The sequence below is a fragment of the Rhineura floridana genome, chromosome 3 (genome assembly GCF_030035675.1).
Source record: "Rhineura floridana isolate rRhiFlo1 chromosome 3, rRhiFlo1.hap2, whole genome shotgun sequence".
NCBI lineage: Eukaryota > Metazoa > Chordata > Lepidosauria > Squamata > Rhineuridae > Rhineura > Rhineura floridana.
This window is the reverse complement of record NC_084482.1, coordinates 19,354,017-19,375,352: the sequence shown is the minus strand read 5'-3', so window position 1 is coordinate 19,375,352 and position 21,336 is coordinate 19,354,017. Positions and strand designations below refer to the sequence as shown.

The following is a 21,336-nucleotide window of genomic DNA, read 5'->3' as shown; positions in this document are numbered from 1 at the left end:
TCTTAACATGTTTGGCTGATCTGTTCTGCTGTTCCACTGCCCTTGTGTTTGCAGGTATGGCATTGCTGGGGATTACAGCCTTTATGACTGCTATTGGCCTAGTTTCTGTGACATCACAGATGGCTTTACAGTAAGGGAACTTTTTAGAGGGGAGAGAGACTTAGAACAGGGGTGGGGAACTAAATATAAACTAAATGTGTTCATCTGTAAATATCACCTTACAACAGAATAACCACTCTACCCACAGCAACCAAAAGCCAGACCATTAGAGCTCTCCAAATGCTGGAAAGAATAAAAATGGCTTTGCCTGGCATCACAAGGATGACAAAATCAGCATCAGGCAAGTCTCCCTGGGGAGAGCGTTCCTCAAGTAGGGGGTCACCACAAAAAAAGGCCCATTCTCTTATTCCCACCCTCCAACCTCTCCTGGAGGGGGAATGCAGAGAAGGCCTCAGATGTTAATCTCAGGGTCCAGGTAGGTTCATACAGGAAAAGTTGCCTTTGAGGTATTGGACTACCAAGCCATACAAGACTTCATATGTCAAAACCAGCATGTAATTTTGGGGATGCAGTTGCATATTGAAGTTTGAGGCTTTGGATAGCTATAATGCAGGACTTATAGTTGAGCTGTGTATTGATATTATTTGCATTGTGCTACTGGGATTACTGAGTTCTTTTTGCCTTTTGCACAGTCAAGACAGATAAAGGGTGTTAGATAAGGTTCCCCCCCCCCAATCTTATTTTCAAAAAGTCTGTGGGAGAAAATACAAGGTGAAACATGCAGGGAGTTTTGAAAAATTAAAAGTATGTCTTTGTTTCCATGGGAAATAAAGTATATGTGTGTGTGTGTTAAGGATGTGTGATTGTGTGTGTGGATCTGGCCCTGCTCATTACTGGAATGGATCCTGCGACAGCTTTTTCCACGGGAGTCCTGCGGCCCTTGCCCTGCAAAAAGTTTCCCCACTCCTGCTTTGGAATCTGAATGCTGGGGTTCAGGGTCAACCTGTGAAATCAAAGCCAGTACACTGTGGGCTTTTGAATAACATCTTGTTGATGCAGATCGGCTGAGTGGCCTTGGAGCTTTTTGCCAGAAAGGGACAGACAACGCTTCCTGTTTATGTACGTAATATATTTAATACTTTAAAAGATGAGCACTACTCTGCTAGGCGTCTTGAAGCACAGGGCTCATCTGGGCTTTGGGAACGCCAGCAAGTCTTCTCCCTCCCCCTGCAGCAGCGAGAGCTGCAGAAAGTTCTCCATCTCCTTGCTTCTCGGTCCTCCCTCACTGCTGTATCCTTTAGGTGGCTTCTATTCCCTAAACATACCTCTCAATGCTGATACATTCTACTCCCTTAGCATCTGCGAGAACAACATGGAAAAGGCTTATACCATCCCATTTCCTTCCTCTAGCTGCACGTGCTACCAAAAAGGGTCAGAATATCCTACCCTTTCTTCATCTCAGCCCTACCTAACTCCTCTAATTCCCCTAATATTCAGCTGCATTTGTTTCTCTTTCTACATTGCAGTAACTTGGAGCTGTCAAACTCACCGCTGGGTCAGCTGAGCCTCACTGTCTGGTACAACATGGATGCACGCAAACTGGTTGTCATTGTACATGCCTGCAGGTAATGGCTGCAGGACTAAAGGGAGGCTTGATTTGGGAGGAATAGCTTTGGCATGAACCCCAAAAAGAGGGCGCTTGGATTTTCTTATCTGTAGATAGAAAAAGGAAACATTCTGATCCATCTTGATGATTTTTTTTCACCCACCATCCACAGAGGGCTTTTATTCTATCCATTCCTTGGTAATGCAGTCTTTTGATTTTTCACCAGGGGACAGTAGAAAAATACAGTAAAGGCACTTCCAGATGACCCATTTATTGAGCATTCATCCTGCTAGGTTTGTGGGGAGATTACCCAATGTTGGCTATTTAATGAGCATTCATTCTGATTTGTTTGTGAGGAAGTTAGATGTTGTTGCATCAAAGCAAATGTTAGCCCACACATTCGAGTGCATTTTCCCATCACCTTGTTGCAAAAAATCCAGTCTTTTGGGGAAGTGGGTGTGTTGTACAAGAGCTCCAAATCAGCTATAATTTCACAATCTGTATTTGCCACTACGTAATTATATCCCACTTGAAAAGTATTAGCAGTCTGGAAGTGCCCAAAGTGTAAAATCCTGCTGAGGATTTCTCCAGACTTTCCCCATGGCACTATATTGGCAATAACTTTGAACCAATATGGTGACTTCTAAAAAGGGCTATGTGAGTGTTCTGCATTTGAGTGATGTGAAAGCAATCAGCCTCTAACATGCTAATGGGCAAGGAACTTGTGTCACTAGTGATACAGTGTAATGTGAAGAGACCAAGTAGCTTATGATGTTTCACCTCTCTTTGCCTGTCTTAAGGCCTAACTGCATGTTATACTAAAGGTAAGATTAGCAATTATGTTTTTTTTTAAAATTAAGTACTAGGCACAGGGCGGGGGGGGGGAAGGTTTTCCGCACTGCAGCATGCATATGTGTGTGTGTGTGAGAGAGAGAGAGGTTTAAGTCTTCTCTCAGCTGTGATCTCAACAGAAAATTCTGCAATGAGAGATACCGGTGGGAGTTTTTCCCCTGTAATGCCAATTGCTCCACCAAGGCAGGGGCAACGTTTGATCAAGAAACAATTCAGAAGGGAAAGGTTAATCCTCTCCTCCCTATGCAGTGCAGTGCCAATGACAATTCCCTCCTCTACATACCTTTTAATTTTTTAAAAACCCACAACGTGATTGCTAATCATGTAATTAACATAGAGTTGTATCCAGTGCTGGTCCTACTCAGAACAGACTCATTGAAATTAATAGATATTACTAATTTAGGTCCATTCATTTCAGTGGGCCTACTCTGAGTAAGACTAGCATTGGATATAAACCATAACGTGGAATTAGGCCCTTAAGAATGCATCCCAGCTTTTGACTTTGGGGCACTGAATTTTCCTTCCCTTCCCTTTTACCTTTGTTCCAGAAACCTTAAGTCAGGTACCAGGGATACACCGGACCCCTATGTCTCCCTGATCCTACTGCCTGACAAGTCCCGTGTCACCAAGAGAAAGACTACGGTGCGGAAGAAGACTCATAATCCTGAGTTCAATGAGAAGTAAGGGAGGATGCAATTGTGGATAGGTGGGTGGGTGGGCGTCTGAAAAGGTCACCAACTGCAGGCTGGAGCGGTCTCTGGTATAAAGTGAATAGTCAGATCCAATATCTGTTTTCAAAATAAGGGATTTTTTCCCCTATTCACTGCACTTAAAAAAAAAAGCAGCTCAAGGAGGTTAGTCATTACCAAAATCTATTCACGAGATCAAATCCTTCTTATGGTGGGTTAATTAATTCAACATTAATTATTACTCCATATTTCCTTACTTGTACTCACTAACACAGATTAGATTCCCTCATCCAACCTAAGCATGCATTAATATCATAGAGGGGAATTCACACTTCATGATATAACTATTCTGTTGACCAAACAAAACAAAAAACGCCACCCTAATTAATTTGTAATTTGTGTTAAATGAGTCTTGGTACTAACTTATCCTTTAATAGGTTTGAATGGGATGTGCCGCTGGAAGAAGCCCACCGGAGGAAGCTAGAGGCCTACATCAAAAACAGTGTCTCTTTCATGTCCAGAGGAGAGCCGATAGGAAAGGTATGGGGACATGGGAGTAGCCAAAGCTTTAGATTTAGCATCAAGTGGGCTCCTTACTGGAGAGGAGCAAGCACATCACTGCTTCCTGTGTGCTTTTTCCTCCCAGGTACACATTGACCTCTCACAGAAGGACCTGTCTCAAGGTGCTCCCCAGTGGTGAGTATAAGAGGAGCAACATTTGCCCCTCTTTGCGTCTAGTACTGGTGGGCAGGCAGAGAAGGTTTCCATAGTGAATAGAAAACTTGATTTGCATTGTCTCATTCCTGAGAGTTGGGTATGAGAACAGATTCTTCTGATATGCCATGCCACTGAGGCTGGAATCTTCTAAATAATCCTTTCTCCCTTACTGAACAAATCCTAGATACATGGAAGAGAGAATTGTAAAGGTTTTTCTCTGTCCTAGGGGCAATGAAGTACTCTAGGTGGAATTCACACTGAACCCCAATTTTTCACAAACATAATTGCCACTCATGGGGCATGCTGTATTTAATACAATGATATATCACCCTTTTTTACCATATCATTTCATGCCACATGCCATAATAAAAAATGGGAGGGTTTTAAGTCAAGCATACTGTATCATAAATATCTATCATGCAACACTGGAAGAGAGTGGTGCTTGAAAGGTCCTTTTCCTTCTACTCAGGTTCATGCCTGTGAAGGCAATTAGTAAAAGTTAATGGAGTGTTCCCTCTATTGACTTGCATGGGAGAAAATAAGAGGTTGGATTCCCAGAAATGACGGAGGGAATCTCACTGCCCGGCAAGCACCATTACCCCAACGGTCCTTTTTCAGGGGTGGGGTAAAATCCCCCAGCTATTTGTGGGATTGCTCGCACCCTCAATTAACTTGCATTGGGAGAAAGAAGATGCACCCCAGAAATGTTTGCAGAGTGAATGCAGCTGTCACCACAATGACATTCTTCCCCACACTCCCATAAAAACTGAAGGTTTAGGGGGAAAGGGCTTTTACAGTTAGCCATGTTGTGCAAATACAGCATCCAACCCCCCCTCAAAAAAAACAATGATGACCATCCAGCCAGAGAATACTATAGAAGATAAAACTTCATTCCGACAGATGCTGTCCCACCCACCCAAGGTTAAGAATTAACGATGAGGCGAGGGAGGAATGTTGGGGGGATGGACGGACAGGGTGCTGAAACAGTTCTGCAGGATCAAAGCTGCTCCCACCAACAATAGTAATAACAGCACACAGCTGGTTCACATGGAAATTCACAGTGAAAGAATAGCACAGTAGGTAAAAAAATCTTCATGTAGTCTGACGTGGAATGAAGGGGCAGAAGTGGTGATATTACTACACGTTAGGGCATATGTCAGTACCGGACAACAATGTGCACAGCTAATGTGGATTGGACCATAGTTCTGGAGCTACTGTCCACTGCTTTGGGTTTTTTTCTCACTCACCCATCCCTTTCATATGCCCTCACTGTGAGTGCTTCCTTTTAGTAAAACTGTTTCCTGAACTCATAGTCAAGGCTGCAAGTACATACTGATTTGTTCTTAACATTTGTGAATTGCATTCTCTGTTACGCCCAAAGCAACTTAAAAGCCTGAAAAGAAATACACAGTCAAACACTGAGATGATAATAAAATCACACTAAACATTAATTCTGTTACCAGAGCAGAGTGGTACACATTGCATGACAATCCATTCACCTGCACAGGGTGGCAACCTGGGACATCCTGAGTCAGACTTCCTTCTGGCGTTGGGTAGGTGAAAACATAGTGGGAGTGAACCTGCACATACATGACCATCCGGTGTTATTAGAGGTTTTGTTCTGGTGGGCATGTTGGAAAGAGCAGAGCATCTGGAAGATGTGAACAATAGAAATGTTTTACCAAATTGCCTCAGACTTTTGTAGTGAATCTTTCTTACTCATAAATAGATATGCTTGAGTATCCCTGTGTATAAGAAAGGCAAGAGATGCTGCCCAGCATATTGACACGTAGATCAAGGAAAAGGAATGGAGTTTAGTGGAATGAGAGCTTCTAGGATCTTTTTAGGGAGCATTCAATAACTTACATATACCAGGATTTACTTCACACACACCCCAGCACCTCAAAGCATAGCAGATGTTGCTTCCCATATTAGAGTGATTGGGAGGATTTCAGGGTAGTTTGGTCCTCTGTTTACAGGGAGAAGCGGCACAGTGGGGAGGCCTGGGTAATTATGCTTTCCCTGGCAACTGTCTGCATCTCCCTTGGGAAGGGCCTGTGTTAACAGCTTGGGAACAATTGTGTTGAGGCTGTTTTGTGTCAAAAGGTCAGGAAAGGCTCTCCTTATCTTGCAGGTATGATTTAAAAGATGACAAAACCAGCTCCTAATCTCCACAGTGCCTCCTTTCCTCGACACTTCACTATCCAGGGAGTTGAAGAGCGGGCATTAACATTACCACTGCTGCTACCTTTCGCCGCAGGATTCCAAGCTCACCCCTGCTGGACAGGCTTTGCAGTGTTTTTGGGTTTTTATGCAATCATAATGTTGTGTTTTTTAGAATCTTCTTTTTTACCGTGAAGCTGGTACAGGCAGAGAAGTGACACCTGGGGTGGGTTTTTGAGACGGTGGGGGATTCGCACCCTGCATTCTCCCTGCGTGCTTCTCTCAACACTGCACACTGCATGCTGCCTTTTTATTGACCAAAGAAGAAGTGGACCTTTTATCTGTCTGAGGATGAAGTTGCTTACAGGCTTACAGATGTCATGTAGGCTGACGCTTCCAGCAGCAACTGGAGAAGAAGCTAAAAAGTGCCAGGAGCAAACTGAGCCTGGGCCAGGGTGTTAGCTAGAAAGGTACAAGGAGACCACCATGGAGGAACCAGATATTTTCCCATAACAAAAGTGGGCAAATAACCTCCTTTGGCCTCACATTTACAAGGGCCGCGTCCCCAAAGAGAGCCATCTACCATCTTGTATCTAGAAAGGGAGCATTATGCGATCCTTGCTGCAGGGATTGTTCGGCTGGAAAAGTGTTTGGAATTCTGTTGTAGTTCTCCTGCTAATACAGTTTTCAAATGGCATCTGGTTATTTTGACTGAAAGGATTAAAAAGCAGAGGGGAGGGGGTGCAGTGGCCCAACAATTTTTATTTGCATTTTTTATCATTTTTTCCCCATTGTGGGGATGCCATGACTTTGACCTCTATGCATTTAGCTGATGTCCCCAATTGGCATAGCTTTCCTGATTCCAATTTTGTGCAAAGCCATACTCCTGGCAGTAGTTTATTCTAACCTTGCCAAACATAACCTGCTCTTTTGGATTCTGTCTCCTTTTAAACTGAATCAGTTTGCTTTGGCTTCTTGTCCCACTCCACATTGTGCTGCTAATCCAAATGGACAGACAACTTTCTTGCTGTATTGTTATTTGTGCCACTCGCATTGCTGTTTTTAAAAATGAATGTTTGGTGCCTTCTTGCACTCCAGTCCTGGACCTGGTGTGTGGAGTGAAAAACCTCCCTCTCCCCACCCCTCCTGCACCAAGTTCTAAGGCTGTGTGTATTCTGTAGCAAGGAAATGCAAATTCCATGCTCCAATTCAGATTTACAGATATGCAGAATTTATCTACCTGTACACAAACTTGCAATATTTGCATTTTGAATGACTTTGAATATATATTTGGAAGGTAGGAAGGATAATAAACAAGAAGCCTCTGGGGAGAGGAGATTTGCTTCAAGAAGCAAAAGATCTCGGAAGTATATCTCTTAACATATACTGCATGCATGATTCCTCTGCTAGTATGAAAAACTTCAGTGCTGAGCTTTTAGGACTTTTCCACACGTAAAAATGAAAGGGCCCTTAAATCCTTCTCCATTTTTTCAGAGTGATAAATCACTGCTTGTTAATTTCAGTGCTATCCCACTGTAGCAGGTGGGGGAATGGGGTTAATCTCTGTTTTTTAAAAATAGGCCCCAATGGCAAGGGCTCCATTTATTCTTTGCCCTTCCCTCATCCGCAGGCTATTCTCCATTGTGCTGGGGGTGGAGGTGCCTTCCAGAGGGCATGTGGGCTGCACAGACTTATCATGGGTGTTATCCAGCAGCTGCACTGGATGGGTTTTTGTTGTTGTTGCTTTTGTGGAGGTTTGTTTGTGGTGTTGCTATGAGGAAGAATAGAGCTGCTTTAGTGCTTAAAAGAAAAATCCATATGGATAAGCCCACAGGAAGCTAAATCCTGATAGATGCCTCACAGCAGCTAGATATCGTCCACCTTTCCAAATCTTGTAATCTGGGGCAGGTGAGCAGGATCATGGTGGTAGATCAGCCAGGAAGTAGAACATGCTTCTAGTCTCTCCAAAACAGGGAGGGAGGGGGAGGATTTCTTTGCTGCATTTATTTCACTGTCGAGCAATCTTGCTTCTGAGCTGACCCTTTTCCTCCCTTTCCCCTCATCACACTCACTGCTGGAGCCACAACATGGAACTCTTGATTCCTAGCCCCAAGTCCTTCTCTGCTCACTTGCACTTGCTCTCTTGTCTTTGAAGAAGCCGAAACAGTTAACTGTGGTCTATTTATACAGGGGGCGTTTGGTGTGTGTGTGTGTTTTTTTAATTGCTTATTTCTACTTGTATGACCGTAGCGAATATGTTTGACACAGCAAAACCACCTCCTCATTGAATCTGGCTCTACTCCCCCAAGAGCATGTTGACAGATTGCAGGGGGAGGACAAGGACTGAGTGTGCCTATAAGGAGCTCAATCACTTGCTGCCTTCCATACCAAATCAAAGCTCCCAAAAGCACGGCTTTACTGCAAGAGTGTTTTTGGCACCTGTGCCTCTCACAGCAGCCACTGTAATTTGTTGCAGCCAATAAAGAGAGGAAAATGTAATTCTGCTTTAGTGTGTTTTATTTACTGTCCCACCACTATGCCCCAGCTGCTCCCAAGCAATGGAAAATAAAGCTTGTTGGGAAAATGACATAAAATTAGTTGGCGGTTCTGCCATTTCAAGGCTCAAAGTGTGCCTTCAAGATTTGAGTGCTTGCATACACATTTGGACAATGAGGTTCAAAGAAAAGGGTGGGGAGGATTGATGACATTATTTGCATTTTGCTACAACACCTGGTTAACCGGTACATTGTTGGGATGTGCTACCACCCAGTGATGGTGTCTTTACATCTCTTGAATGGAAGCAAACCATCTCGCACAGGTTCCCAATACACAACCTTCCTCAGCTGCTGAGTTACCTCTTCCCCCACATGCACTAGCATTTTGCACAGGTTGCATTATGGTGTAGCAAGGTCAAGGCAGCAAAAGGCAAGCACAATTTAAAGTGTGGCAAGTATTGGACGCCTTTACTGTCAGTGATCATAACTGCTTTAAGGTGCATGTACCTAACATGCATCTGTCTTTGCCCTGGGTTAAATATTTTGCTCTGGCATTCTTACTCTTTTCATTTTTAATTAGGGGTGGGAGAAGCAGGGGCACACTATTCCATTACTAAAGAGCTGCCAATTGCAGGAGTGGTACAAAGACTGCATGTGCCTGAAAGATAACTCTGTATGTGCACCATAAGTGGGTTTTCAGGGAGGAGCTAGAGTCAGGACCAACTGCACACTGAAAGCAAGGTCATGTTGGGCAGCACTTGCTCTGGCCTTTGCTGCTGGGCATCTTTCTCCTCTCAGGGCCTCACCCCCAGTATACTGCTTCATCTTAAAAATGCCTGGGAAAATACCCCATATGTATAATGACAAAGCAGGCATTGCAGGGCTGATTCTATGACCTTCATGTGGCAATGGCTACACTTTGTTCTGGCACAATAACCGGTTCAACAAAGAAATTATGTTTGGTCTGTATGGCCTGAAAAAGCACAATGAGTCCTCAGTAAATTTCAAAGATGTGTCTTATTATTGAGCTGAATCACTTATTCTGTTTTATAGCCAAGGAAACATGCAGCTAACGGTGCCAATTCACCTAGATGCTGAAGTTTTTACATCCTAAACTGGCAGTATCCGATTATACATTCTAAGGGTAAGACTAGTGTGGTGCCGTCAAATAAGCAGGTATCAGAGCATACATGAGTTTGGGGGTTTTGAATTGTGGAAGGAGGAACAGAGACTGAAACGACAATTACTGTGCTTTCTTCAACCTGTTTCAGTATGGGATCTGCATTACTTTCTGAAAGTATAATCACAGTTCATTTTCCCACTTACTCCCACTTAGGGAACAATCTGGACTTTTAAATATATATTTGATACAGTTCAAAATAGTATGTAACCATTTCCCTGTGGGAACAGTATGTCTCTGCCTTAGCTAGCTGGGATTGCTACAAGCTCTCTGATATAGGGCATAACATAACACACACATTCTTTTCTGCTGGTACAAAGGCAAAGCAGGTGACTTGATTCCTTTTCTGGAAGGAAGAAAGGTCTGCCCTTCAAAGAGAGAGAGAGCGCTACATACCCCCTACTCCTGGACTGTAACTTTATAAGAACTTTGCCAGAGGAATCTCCACCCCCTTTCATGTCCACTCTGAAGGTCAACTTCTCCAAGATAACTGGTATCCCAGGCACTTAACTAGCCAGACTCCAACTCCTGGAGGCTGTTTCTGTTTCCAGGCCTGAGCTACAAGACAATTGAGTGGCTCGGTGCTCCTACAGTCACATCTTACTGGTTAACTTCACCAAATTATGAGACTCAGAAAGGAACCAGAAGTCCTGCAATAAGGTGAAGTTCGGCCTGCTTAGATAAGATGACCAAATGCTGTTGCTGTATACTTAGGATGCTTACAGATTATCACTATTTTGCAGGTGGGATTCAATTGCATAGGAGTAAGTTAGGTTGCGCAATTAAAGTGGCTTTGGTGGTTTTGCACAACAAACCCACTTCCCCTCCAAAAAAGGAGGACATTTTGCAATAAGGAAAGTGATGGATCCACTTGAAAGTGTGGGATAACAATTGCTTGATGTGACATTGTATAACCTCCCCATAACCAAATTGGAATGAATTCTCACTAAATAGCTGGCGTTGTATAATCTACCCACAAACTTTGTGCAACAAATCAGCATGAATACTCAATACAGGTCATCTGACAGCAACCTTAGATTGTCTCCGTGTTTATGGGTTTACAACAAAAGGTGTATTTGCTATTTTTTCTGTAATGAGATTGTATGATTCTTAGGGCAATAGACAGCATCTGTGTTACATCCTAACTTCAGATAGCAAGAAAAAGGCAAGTAATGAGGCATTTTGGGGGCGGGGTATGCGTGTGCATATCAGTCCAAGGAGCTTTTTATCCGAGGTTGCTTCCAGACAAATATTTATTGAGCAAGTAATTTGTTTTCACAAAATTAGTGCAGACGTTATTGTTATTGTGAAGTGGTAGTTATCTCATACTTTCCAGTGCTTTTTCTTACCACAAAAGGTTTGTTTTGTTTTTTGTTGTGCAAGAGCACTGTAATGCTTTTTATCATTAAGTACCTGATTTCTTTGAGATGGATTATGAAGATGAACTCTTATTGCGGCCAAGGTCTTATACTAGCGACTACCCAGATGGGTGAGAAATCAGTGCCAAAGCATTACAGTCTGGAAGCAACCTCTAAAAAACTATATATATTTATTCCTGACTTATTTCTAACTAGCCTCTCTCAAATTCATCAGGGCTTTTAAAACTTTCTGCTGCTTTGAGATCCACAATAGTAGGAGTAGCGTTCCCTAAGCCAGTGCAGTTTAAGATTTTTCCACTGTCCCCAAACCTCCTTTTCCCTCCTAAGCAGACAAGGGCAGCTCTAGAAAGATGAGAGCAGGCATTTGCCAGGGGCTGAAGATCAGCAAAAGGTTCATGATCCTATCATTCTCATTTGGTATGAGGAACCAGTATGATCAATATGATCAGAAGCACATGAGAACTCTCAAGTTTTTATACCCTGACTTGTTTTGACCCAACAATCCTGAAGCCAACTATAGTCTATTGAGGAAGGGAGGGGGATTTTCTGAGCCTGTGCGGCACTGAATTTCCAGGAATCCTTCTATCTCCCATTTCTTCTTAATTCTGTATGTGCATGGAGGGGACTGGGGGGGTTGCCTCTCCAGTTGCTGGACGACATGTAAGAAACAGCAGGCCATGTTATGCTGATGACAGCTAGGGCTACAAAAGGAAGTTTTCCAAAGTTCACCCTTCTCTGGTGTTCATGTTGTTTTTCATCTAGGCTGAGAAATGCTGGGGCTGCCATTGGCCTTGTTAACTGTCAAGCCCTGCTAGGATCTTAACCAGCCCAGATGATATTGATCATTAACATGCATGCATACACACAAACTCACAAATCTAATTCAAGTGAAGGAGGTTGAGAGATGTCTGCACCAGCCTCAAGTCTCCTCCTTTAATCAAGTTGTAACACAGAGCTGCCTGGAATGTGGGGGAGGAGGTCGTTCTGGCAGGACAACTGGAGCCATCCGTCAAGTCCTCCGTAGCACTCCGGTAGCAGGCTTGCCTTGTGGTTTTCAGCTGCCCTGTCACTCCTCATCTCTTTTGTTATCTTGGACTACTGTATAGGATAATGTGTCTGGAGCTGGCATCTGAGAATTGCAAAGTGTTTCACCGGCATTCACCAAGTCTCGTGATTTGGGCATAGCAGGTACATTTTGGGGTAATTAATGGCTTGCTTTTGCCAGCGCTTTTCCAGTACTTTCTGGGCACCAAGCAGCTATAGCTGCATACATCTTGGGTGAGAGCTGTCCACACATGATACTTTCACCACGGGCAAAGCTGCATCTGAAATTCTAGAAAAGAGGTCCATTGACAGCTCCACAGAATATGGTTCCACTGCTTTTGGGCAATAAGCTGTATTTGCTCACAATAAAATAATAAACACACAGCATACTTCCAACTGTTCAAAGCACTTCAGGTTTTTCTCAGTAATTCTTATAAAATACCTGCACAGAAGGCCAATATAATCATTCCTATATTATAGATTGTGAGGTAGGAGGTGCTGAAAGCTAAGACTGAGAGAATAATAGCTTGCCCAAGGCCATGTAGTAAATAAATGGCTAAAATGGGATTTGAACCAGGGACTCCCTAGATGACAGTTCCTACTCTTAGCCATTGCTACATTGTGCTGCCTACACCTGAGCTGTCTCATGTAAGTTAAAGTAGGAGCAGCTACTGTTCATGGCTAAGTATTCTTGCTAAAACAAAAATTCAGATTTTGCACACGCAGAAGCTGGATTCTATAACCTTCTCTAGAAGTTATGCAGATGATGAATAGAGCACGTTTGCTCCACTTTTTCTGCAATTTTTCAAAATGTTCACTGGCTTTGCTAGTCATGGAGGGAGGAGCTGTGCTACACACTTAAGCCCCTCCCCCAATCACTAGATTCAGCCACCTCTCTTGCTTCAGGCATTGCCCATGCACAATTTTAAGCACATCTTCACAACTGTAAGGGCTAGAAACTTGCTTTATTAAAATTAATTCAGATTCTCACAAAGCTGAATCCTGCAGCCCCTACCATCCTACCATTTTCGGCCCCTTTCCTAGGCTGCTGGGGAACTGCAGGAAGACACATAGTATGTTTCCTAGGAGTGAAACAGTTGGCAAGGCATGCTTCTGGAATGTGGAATTTTAATGGTGACTTTAAAAAAAAATCCCAGAATCAGCCAAGGAGAAGCCTTGTTCCCCTTAACGTCCCCTAATGATTGCGCCTGTGACTTTGCCACTTACTACATGCACCTCTGGGAGAGGAATCTGTTTATCACCAGCTGATAAGAGAGATGGTGAACAGAATAATGAAAACAGATAGCTAATAAGCTGAGGAGATAGCCTGCTTTGAATGTTGCCTTTAGCCCACTGTACGGACTGCAACACAGAAGAAACATTGAGAACTGGTTCAATACAGGGTCCCAGGAACACCGTGCTTCTTCAGAGCTATTCATCCCACCCCCAGCAAAACGTTAGGCCAGTTTTCTCAGTCCTTTTGCATGGGCCACATGAATTATCTTCTAAACATTCTGTGGTGGGCCAAGAGAGATACTTGATTTTTATCATCATCATCGTGGTTTATTTGCATGTCACCTTTCCACAATAATCAATGCTCACAACATTAAAAAGTTACATTATTCAGCTGTCACAAAATGAAATTCAAAATAGTTAAACAATAAAAAACATCTCATTAAGAACTACACAATAAATTGAAACAATACAGTCATAATTCATAATAAGGTCTAATAATAAATCACAAAAAATATAATCCCAACAACACCAAAAATAATTACCTCCAGAATTATATTTTGGCCTAAACGACACCCACAGACAAGATGGTCTCTGATCTTCAGGCAGTAGCAGCTTTTACAGATGCAGTCACCTTCCCAGGCCAGGTGGAAAGAGGCTAACAAGCAGAGAGAGGGTCTTGCAGTACTCACAGTCAAGGGGGTCTCTGGTGTAGTAGAGGTGGGCTGTTTATGAATTGTGATATGTGTTTTGGATCCATCAATAATACAAACTACCACTCCAATCCCTATTTCCACCTGTAATTCCCTACCCCATAACAGATGAAAGGAAAAAAATGACATTTGTATAAACATAGGATGAAAAAGTGCCCGCAACTCCCTCCAGTACAGAGCCCTCTCCTGTTGTACAAGACCTTCAGAAGCAGGAATCTCTGTTAGACCCAGCTTGCTTTGGTTTAGCTAATCAAGACAGAAGATGAGGAGAGAAGGAATGCCCCTTGACAGGAAACCACCAACATGGGCAGCCTCTAAAATAATAGTTTAAATACATAACCAGAAAAACAGTTACATTTTCCCCTGTATGTAATTTTAGACTGGAAGCCCCTTGGGGCAGGTAACTGTCCTCTTTTATTTTTGTAATGTGTAATAATATAGATGGTATTACAATGTCTAATGTTTTACACAATGAATATCAGAATGTAACAAAAGAATAAGTAAAGTCATAATCACACAATTTATAACGACATCTGCATACTAATAAAATCATAGCAGGAAAATATAACATACAGTCCACAAATAACAGTAGGCAGGTCTCAACTAATCAGCCCACCTGTTTCACAACAACTTACAGAGTAATCCTATACACCATTTACTGGGGAGGGGACATTTACATCAGCACAGCACTGGTCATATCATGTAGCCCCATGCAGTGCACCTTGAGCATACAATTGCGCACTTATTCATGAGGATTAGTCACAGTACTTCAATAGATTGCAATGAATATTGGATAATAAAGGAAATCACTACTCCATTAAGTTAATTATTTAAGAAACCATAATATTTCAAGTGCTTAAGAAAAAAGTTATAGAATTGCCAATTTCAAGTACATGGAGAGGCACAAAATAATACTTGTTTGCTATCTTCATCATAAGGCAAGTGTGGCTTGAAATAATTACAAATAAACAATTCATTGAAATGACACATGGGTATATTGTAAAACAGAACATCTGAAATAGCTGCTGGGGCTTGCTACCTCCATAATTTTTTTCTATTAAAAGCTATATTTATTTAACCATTAAATACTATAATTCCAGAACATGTTATTTCTGGCTCCTGCCAGGAGGAAGGGTGGGATATAAATCAAATAATAAATAAATAAATACATTTAATACTAATCCATTGCTGAAACACTACATAAAAAAGTAATATGGCACACACTTCCTGAAATAAAAAAGTTTAATTTCATAGAAAGCAACCTATGACAAATAGTAATATTCCACCCTCTTACTAGTTATTATAATTATCATGTGTACAGTGCCAACAATGTCCTTCATGTAGAAGAAAAACAGGTAGGTGCCTGCCCCAAGGCGATTACAGTCTAAATACTGACAGCTGAGGTGGAGGGGGAAAAGAAAGGGGAGAGACACAGATAACAATGGATGAATGTAAGCAAATGCAGATACATTTACTGTCAGGGCACTTAGGACGCTTCCAGACTCTCACTATTTTGGAGTAGGATTCAATCACATCCCAGCAAATTCAGGCTGCACAATTAAAACTAATCTGAAGCACTTGCAAAACAAACCCACTTTCCCAAAAAGATCAGACACTTTGCAATAAGGAAAGTGACAAGGAAATGCACTTCCCACATGCTTAACACAACCTCATCTCCCTACAAACAAATCAAGATGAATTATCATTAAATAGCTGATGTAATGTAATCTTTCTGCAAGCAAATGAGGCTCAATGCTTATTCATCTGGAAGTGATCTTAGTCCAACTTTTTAAGGAGAGCAGGAGTAAGGAGGGCTATGCTGAACTTTCCTGAGCTTTCACCTGTTAATGTTTGCACACAGAGGGAGACCTCAAATATAACACTCCTGACACACCAAGGGCAGGATCAAAGAATCATGCATGCAACTAGTTCAATATTGTTTACATCCAGGCCAAATCATCTCCAACCCAAACCATCTCCAACCCAAACCAAATCTACAGCAGAACAGAAACTAATATGTTATGTCAATCAGCCTACAAAGATTCTAAAATGCCGTCCAGCTAAACATATTGTTGCTGCTTCCAGCCTCTGTCTTGTGATAAATGAGCAACCCCCATATTTTGAGTTGCCAAGAATTAGAATAAAAGAAATCAATGCAAGTAAAAGGATCAACACAGGAGAATCTTCTAGATAATAACAACATAGTACCCCCCACACACACCTAGATTGGGTCCCACACTGTAGTTTACTTAGAATAACAGTTAATCCAGCCTGGCTGCAGTGTTAATAGAAGGAAAATCCCACCCCCCATTTGCCTTCTGCTAGTCCATATGACTGGTGCAGAGGGCCAGAGGATTTGCTGTGCAAGCTCCCTGGCCTAGTGCCACAAACGCACAGCCAAGGCCTGGCTGTTCAGAGAGGATGCTTAGCTGTAACAAAGCCCTTTGAAATCTCTCTGTCTTGAATGAAGGGAGGAACCAGCATTGCTGAAGGTGACTGATGCTCCCATTTTTAGATGCATTCCCACTCCATACCCAGCTAGTCCTCTTGGGCTGACATCACTGTATCCACGGAGCTATTTAAACTGCAGCAGGGCAGAGCCAGCCTGAGCTGAGGATCTTGTCTACATCTGCTGATTACCCCTCTGCTTCATTCCCAATAGGACACACAGAGCAACATGCCCCCCAAGAAGGACATCCCAGTGAAACGGCCAGTAGCCCCACCTGCCAAACCAGTGGCTAAACCAGTTGCAGGAAAGCCAGGAGCCCTGGCAGCTAAAAGCAAAGCACCAGAAACAGCACCAGCACCACCAGCGGCACCAGAAAAGCCCAAGGAGCCTCCAATTGACCTTTCCAAAGTAGTGGTGAGTGGGGCATGGCTGAAAGGATAGGGCACCTGGAACCCTTTTCTTCTTGGGAAGGAAGCAGGTTAAAGTGAGAAGGTGGTAGCCAGGATCTCAGGTTCTTTTCTCTGGCTCTAAAGTGGTTTTCTAGACTTTTACTAAATGTACAGATTGGACTAAATGTGGGGCAATATTATTGTAAGAGGCAACTAACTTGAAGTGGTGTAACAGGGCATTACAAGTAGCTATGAGGAGGGTATGCATAGCAATAATTGAGAGTAGTAGTACTCTAATAGGAATGTGTCATATTAATGGGAAGTAGTGGCTAAATCAACTAAAGCAGTTATCACAATTTTAGAAGCCAAGCATAATCCTGCCCCACGTGCATCCCCGTTCCTACAGAAGGTGTCAAATATGTCCGGGCTTAAATTATATCCTCAGGTTGGGTGAGGACAGACAACAGTTTTTAAGAAAGGTGAAACTGGTTCAAGAAAGCCATCACTTCCCATGGCGTACATATATTTCTTTTGGCTGTTTGTCTAATGATATCAAACAGGTTTTGGAATTTTTTAAAAAATACAAAACCTCTTTATTGGAGGCAAACAGTGGAATGAATGGGCAACGTACCATGAACAGGGGTTTTTCTTTCAAATTCTCTGAAAAAACTCATTAGCCGTAGCCTCACCTTACATAATATACTTTCCAATAACGTCTTGAAAACAGTCAGGTACTTCCCCCACGCAGGAAGCTCAGAATGAGTTATAGCCAAAGTAGAACTGAATTTAGAAGCATTTGGTACCTCAGGATAGATGCAGTGCTTTGTATGTGCACACATTACTTATATAGCTGGCCACCAGGCAACCCCATACCTGTGTGGGATATACCCAAATAGCTGGCAACAGCCTACCACATTATCTCCAAACTCAGCAGCCCCTCTCACACACAGTGAAGAACCAAGCAGGTGTCAGTTAAATGCAAATAGGACAGTACTGTTGGAATGTATAAATATCTACAATCTGATGGATGTTACTTTTTGTTCCTTTGACCAAGTCCCTACATTCAGTTTTGCATTTTGATAATTTTTTCTTTGTTTAATTTGCCTATCTAACTCTGGCTAGAATGAAAACATGAAAAATCTGGTATCTCTTGTTGTTGTTGTTGTTAGATTTATATCCCACCCTTCCTCTCAGCAGGAGCCCAGGGCGGCAAACAAAAGCACCAAAAACATTAAAACATCATAAAAACACTTTAAAACACATTAAAACAAAACATCTTCAAAAACGTTACTTCAAAAAAGCTTTCAAAACATCTAAGATTAAAAACATTTTTAAAAAGAAGGTTTAAGAACATATTAAAAGCAATTCCAACACAGACGCAGACTGGGATAGGTCTCATCCTAAAAGGCTTGTTGGAAGTAGTCAGTACTGGGCCTGAAGAAGAAGAAAATAAGACAGAAAAAATTATTGTAGGATTTAATTACAATTTATTTAGTTGTCTCCAGGTGAGACAGCTAATCTCCTAGGGTGTTGTCGCTGCTGTAGTTTCCTATGGCACTTTTCATTTATCTTCTCAGCGATTGTTCCCATTTTTTTTCCAGAGAGGCAGCTACAGAAAAGCACAAAACCTCTTTCTAAGTCTCGTAAGTTCAAGGCAAATACTATCTATTGGACTAGATCCTACAGTTTTGAGAAGAGAAGTGGCATGAGGGAAATGAGAACGTTTAAAATCAGACATGTCTCTCAGCCCATTCTGAGTTCATTGTGTACTTACAAGGCAGATAATGGATTCCAGTAAACACAGCGGATGGACAATGACTCTGAAAGGTGCATGGCTACATTTCCTTTGGATTTCTTTCCCCTTTGGATTTTTCTGAAGCTAACATGGCCATTTGATCACATTCTGGACTTTTGGTCATGATAGCTAAATTAGACCTCCATATTAAAAGGATATATGTTTTGGGGTTCCAGATGCTGGAGGCATAACAAGAGATGAGTATCAGCACAGTGTCCTATTTGTGTGCTTGCAGAGTCGTCTTGCTGACCATTATCGGGAACAGAATGCTGAATTAGACTGTCCTTGTTCTTCCCCAGCTTTTAGGCTGATATTCACTAAATACCCCTATTTTGATTCAGCTTTTTGAGGTATACAAAATGTAAATATAATATCGTCACGTTCACAAATGCAGAATCTAGATTTGTCATGAGGTTTCTGCAGACACAATTTCAACAGGGGCAGCTTCCTGATCACTATATCTGTGCTGGGGGGAAAACCATAACTGCTGGATTTCTGTCTGTTCTGCAGCTGGGTAAGGACAGAGACCACTATCAGGAAAACAGCAATTTTAGCAGAAACTGAGGCACAGAAGAGGAGCTGTTTGCAACATGCCAGTCCAGTGGGAACATTTAATAATTTGGATCTACCTTCTGAGCGCCTTCCCAGTCATGTTTTATTACAGTATTCAGTGACTGTATTTTAAACTTGCAAGAACCTCATGACATAGGACAAGAGACTACAGCAGCCTGCAAAATATTTTACTAGCCTGCTAGGCAGCTAGCAGCCTGCTACGAGGCCAGCTAAGGGTGGTTAACAAAATGGACAGATTATTCCATCCCTCTCTGACAGCTCACTCACCTGAATACAATTCCTTGTTGCATTGGTCTTCAACTGGTGGGTCAGGAGGGCTCAGTGGTCATGGTCTAATTCAGCAGCACCACCTCCATAGAAATATATTGTAAAAAAAAGTAAACAAACATAAGACATGGGTCCCCAAATGCATGTTTGGTTTAAAGGTGGGTCCTCCTGGGTCTGAAAAGGTTGAATACTACAACCTTTATGACAACCAAGCTAGTGCTTAAATACAAGCCTAGACTACAACAGTCTAAACAGCTAAACATGACAGAGTTGAACCTGGGTCTTATACGTTCAAACCCAGTTCCCTGTCTTCTACACCACACTAGTCCGAAAGGCGTTTGAGGACACTGTTTCATGGAAAGCCAGGGCTGCTGCTTCTGTTCTTAGCGCTGCTTCTAGGCAACTGAGGAAATTCTAGAGGTAGCCAGAAAATAAAATAAATGTCCCATCCTTAACAGGCCCACTCATGTTAGACAATGGGGAGCGGGAAGGGCAGCAAGTTAAGGTTAGCGGGTTAGAGGGGCAAGATAAATTTAGCAATTGAAAGGGCTCCTGTTATTTTAACGACAGGTCCGAACAGCAGGCTCAAAAGCCTGGTATTTGGCCTACATTCTCAGAAGCCAGGACAGGGACAGGTGGCCACAAGCAGGGGGGATTAGCATATTCCCCTTTTTACAGGGAACAGTTATTTCAATCCTACCTCTCTCTGTGGCACTACTTTGCTGGGATGACACCTTCTGAGACTGGGAGGATCAAGTTGCCGGAGGATTGGGGCATTCAATCAACGGGCATGTCCTCGTAATGCTAGGGGATTCCTGAAACAGTTAGGTAGGGGCTCCAATAAGGAGAGTGATCACGGAGAGGAAAAAGCAAGCCTTTATTTAAACCTGCTCTAGATTCCAGTCCTAGAAATCTCCTTCTGAATTTACATTACTGGCCCAGTAAATATCTCCATATTATTGACATGACTCTACAATCACAAGACCGCAGTAGGCCTCCCCCCCCCAATATAGCACCATCTGCAGGAAGAGGTTAGGCCTAGCAGTCACAGGTATCTCCACAAAAACACCTGGAGCTCTTAAGAACATCATGAGGGTGTTGCACTGCTGTTGGTCCCACATAACATACAATGTTCGTTTGTACGGTCCATGGGCCACAGAACAAACAAAAGGGCACAGTTGCAGATAAACAACAATAAAATAATTCTATTGGAAACATAATATGCATATTTGCAAGGTCACATCCAACAGAGACAGCAAAATTAAAAATCCAGAGAATACACTTTGGTATAGGGTTGCCAGGTTCAATCCCTGATCCTGATCCTGTATCTTTAGGAGAAGAGAAAGTCAGCAAAGTGCGGGTGTTCTTGCAACACTGTAACGGGGAAAACCACAAGGTGGACTTCTCCCTCCCCCCTGCACAACTTTTAAAGATACAGAGACCTCTTGGTTGCTTGGTACCTGTAGTCATGACAAAAGATAGTCGTTTGAGAACATATATTTATTTGGATCAACAATTGGCAAGAATGGGGTGGAGGGTGAGAGAAAGATGGTGGGAGGGAGTGTGGTGGCCTTGTTGGAATAGGAGGCCTAGCCCTTTTCACACCCCTGAGGCAAAAGGGCTAACAACACACATGCATCCCCAGTCTGCCTCTTTCTCTGGTGGTAGAACAGTGTGTGTCTTCAAGATGGTGTGCTGTGGTAGGGTTCACATATTAACATTGTGGGCAAATTTCCTAGAGCAGCAGCACTACGGTGGAGTCATCTTGTGCAAGAGGAACTACTCTAGAAAA

The 21,336-nt window shown here is 42.6% G+C and overlaps 2 protein-coding genes across 7 annotated transcripts in view; both read left to right on the top strand.

Annotated features, from left to right (window-relative positions):
• The window catches only part of ESYT1 (extended synaptotagmin 1), a 71,089-nt gene extending 62,563 nt beyond the window's left edge, over positions 1-8,526 (top strand). For both annotated transcript variants that reach the window (XM_061614745.1, XM_061614744.1), the window contains exons 27-31: positions 1,527-1,625; positions 3,007-3,138; positions 3,585-3,687; positions 3,794-3,843; positions 5,999-8,526. In XM_061614745.1, coding sequence (XP_061470729.1) covers positions 1,527-1,625; positions 3,007-3,138; positions 3,585-3,687; positions 3,794-3,843; positions 5,999-6,032 — 418 coding nt within the window. In that variant the 3' untranslated portion in view covers positions 6,033-8,526. The remainder of the gene's footprint in view (positions 1-1,526; positions 1,626-3,006; positions 3,139-3,584; positions 3,688-3,793; positions 3,844-5,998) is intronic.
• A 1,679-nt stretch (positions 8,527-10,205) lies between these two features.
• The window catches only part of LOC133379459 (myosin light polypeptide 6-like), a 142,975-nt gene continuing 131,844 nt past the window's right edge, over positions 10,206-21,336 (top strand). The window contains exons 1-3 of one of the 5 annotated variants that reach the window (XM_061614792.1): positions 10,206-10,362; positions 12,188-12,269; positions 16,734-16,934. In XM_061614792.1, the coding sequence (XP_061470776.1) occupies positions 16,749-16,934 (186 nt within the window). In that variant the 5' untranslated portion in view covers positions 10,206-10,362; positions 12,188-12,269; positions 16,734-16,748. Of the gene's footprint in view, positions 10,446-12,187; positions 12,270-16,641; positions 16,935-21,336 lie in introns of those variants that run through there. The other 4 variants (XM_061614790.1, XM_061614793.1, XM_061614794.1 and 1 more) reach the window with 4 other exon arrangements.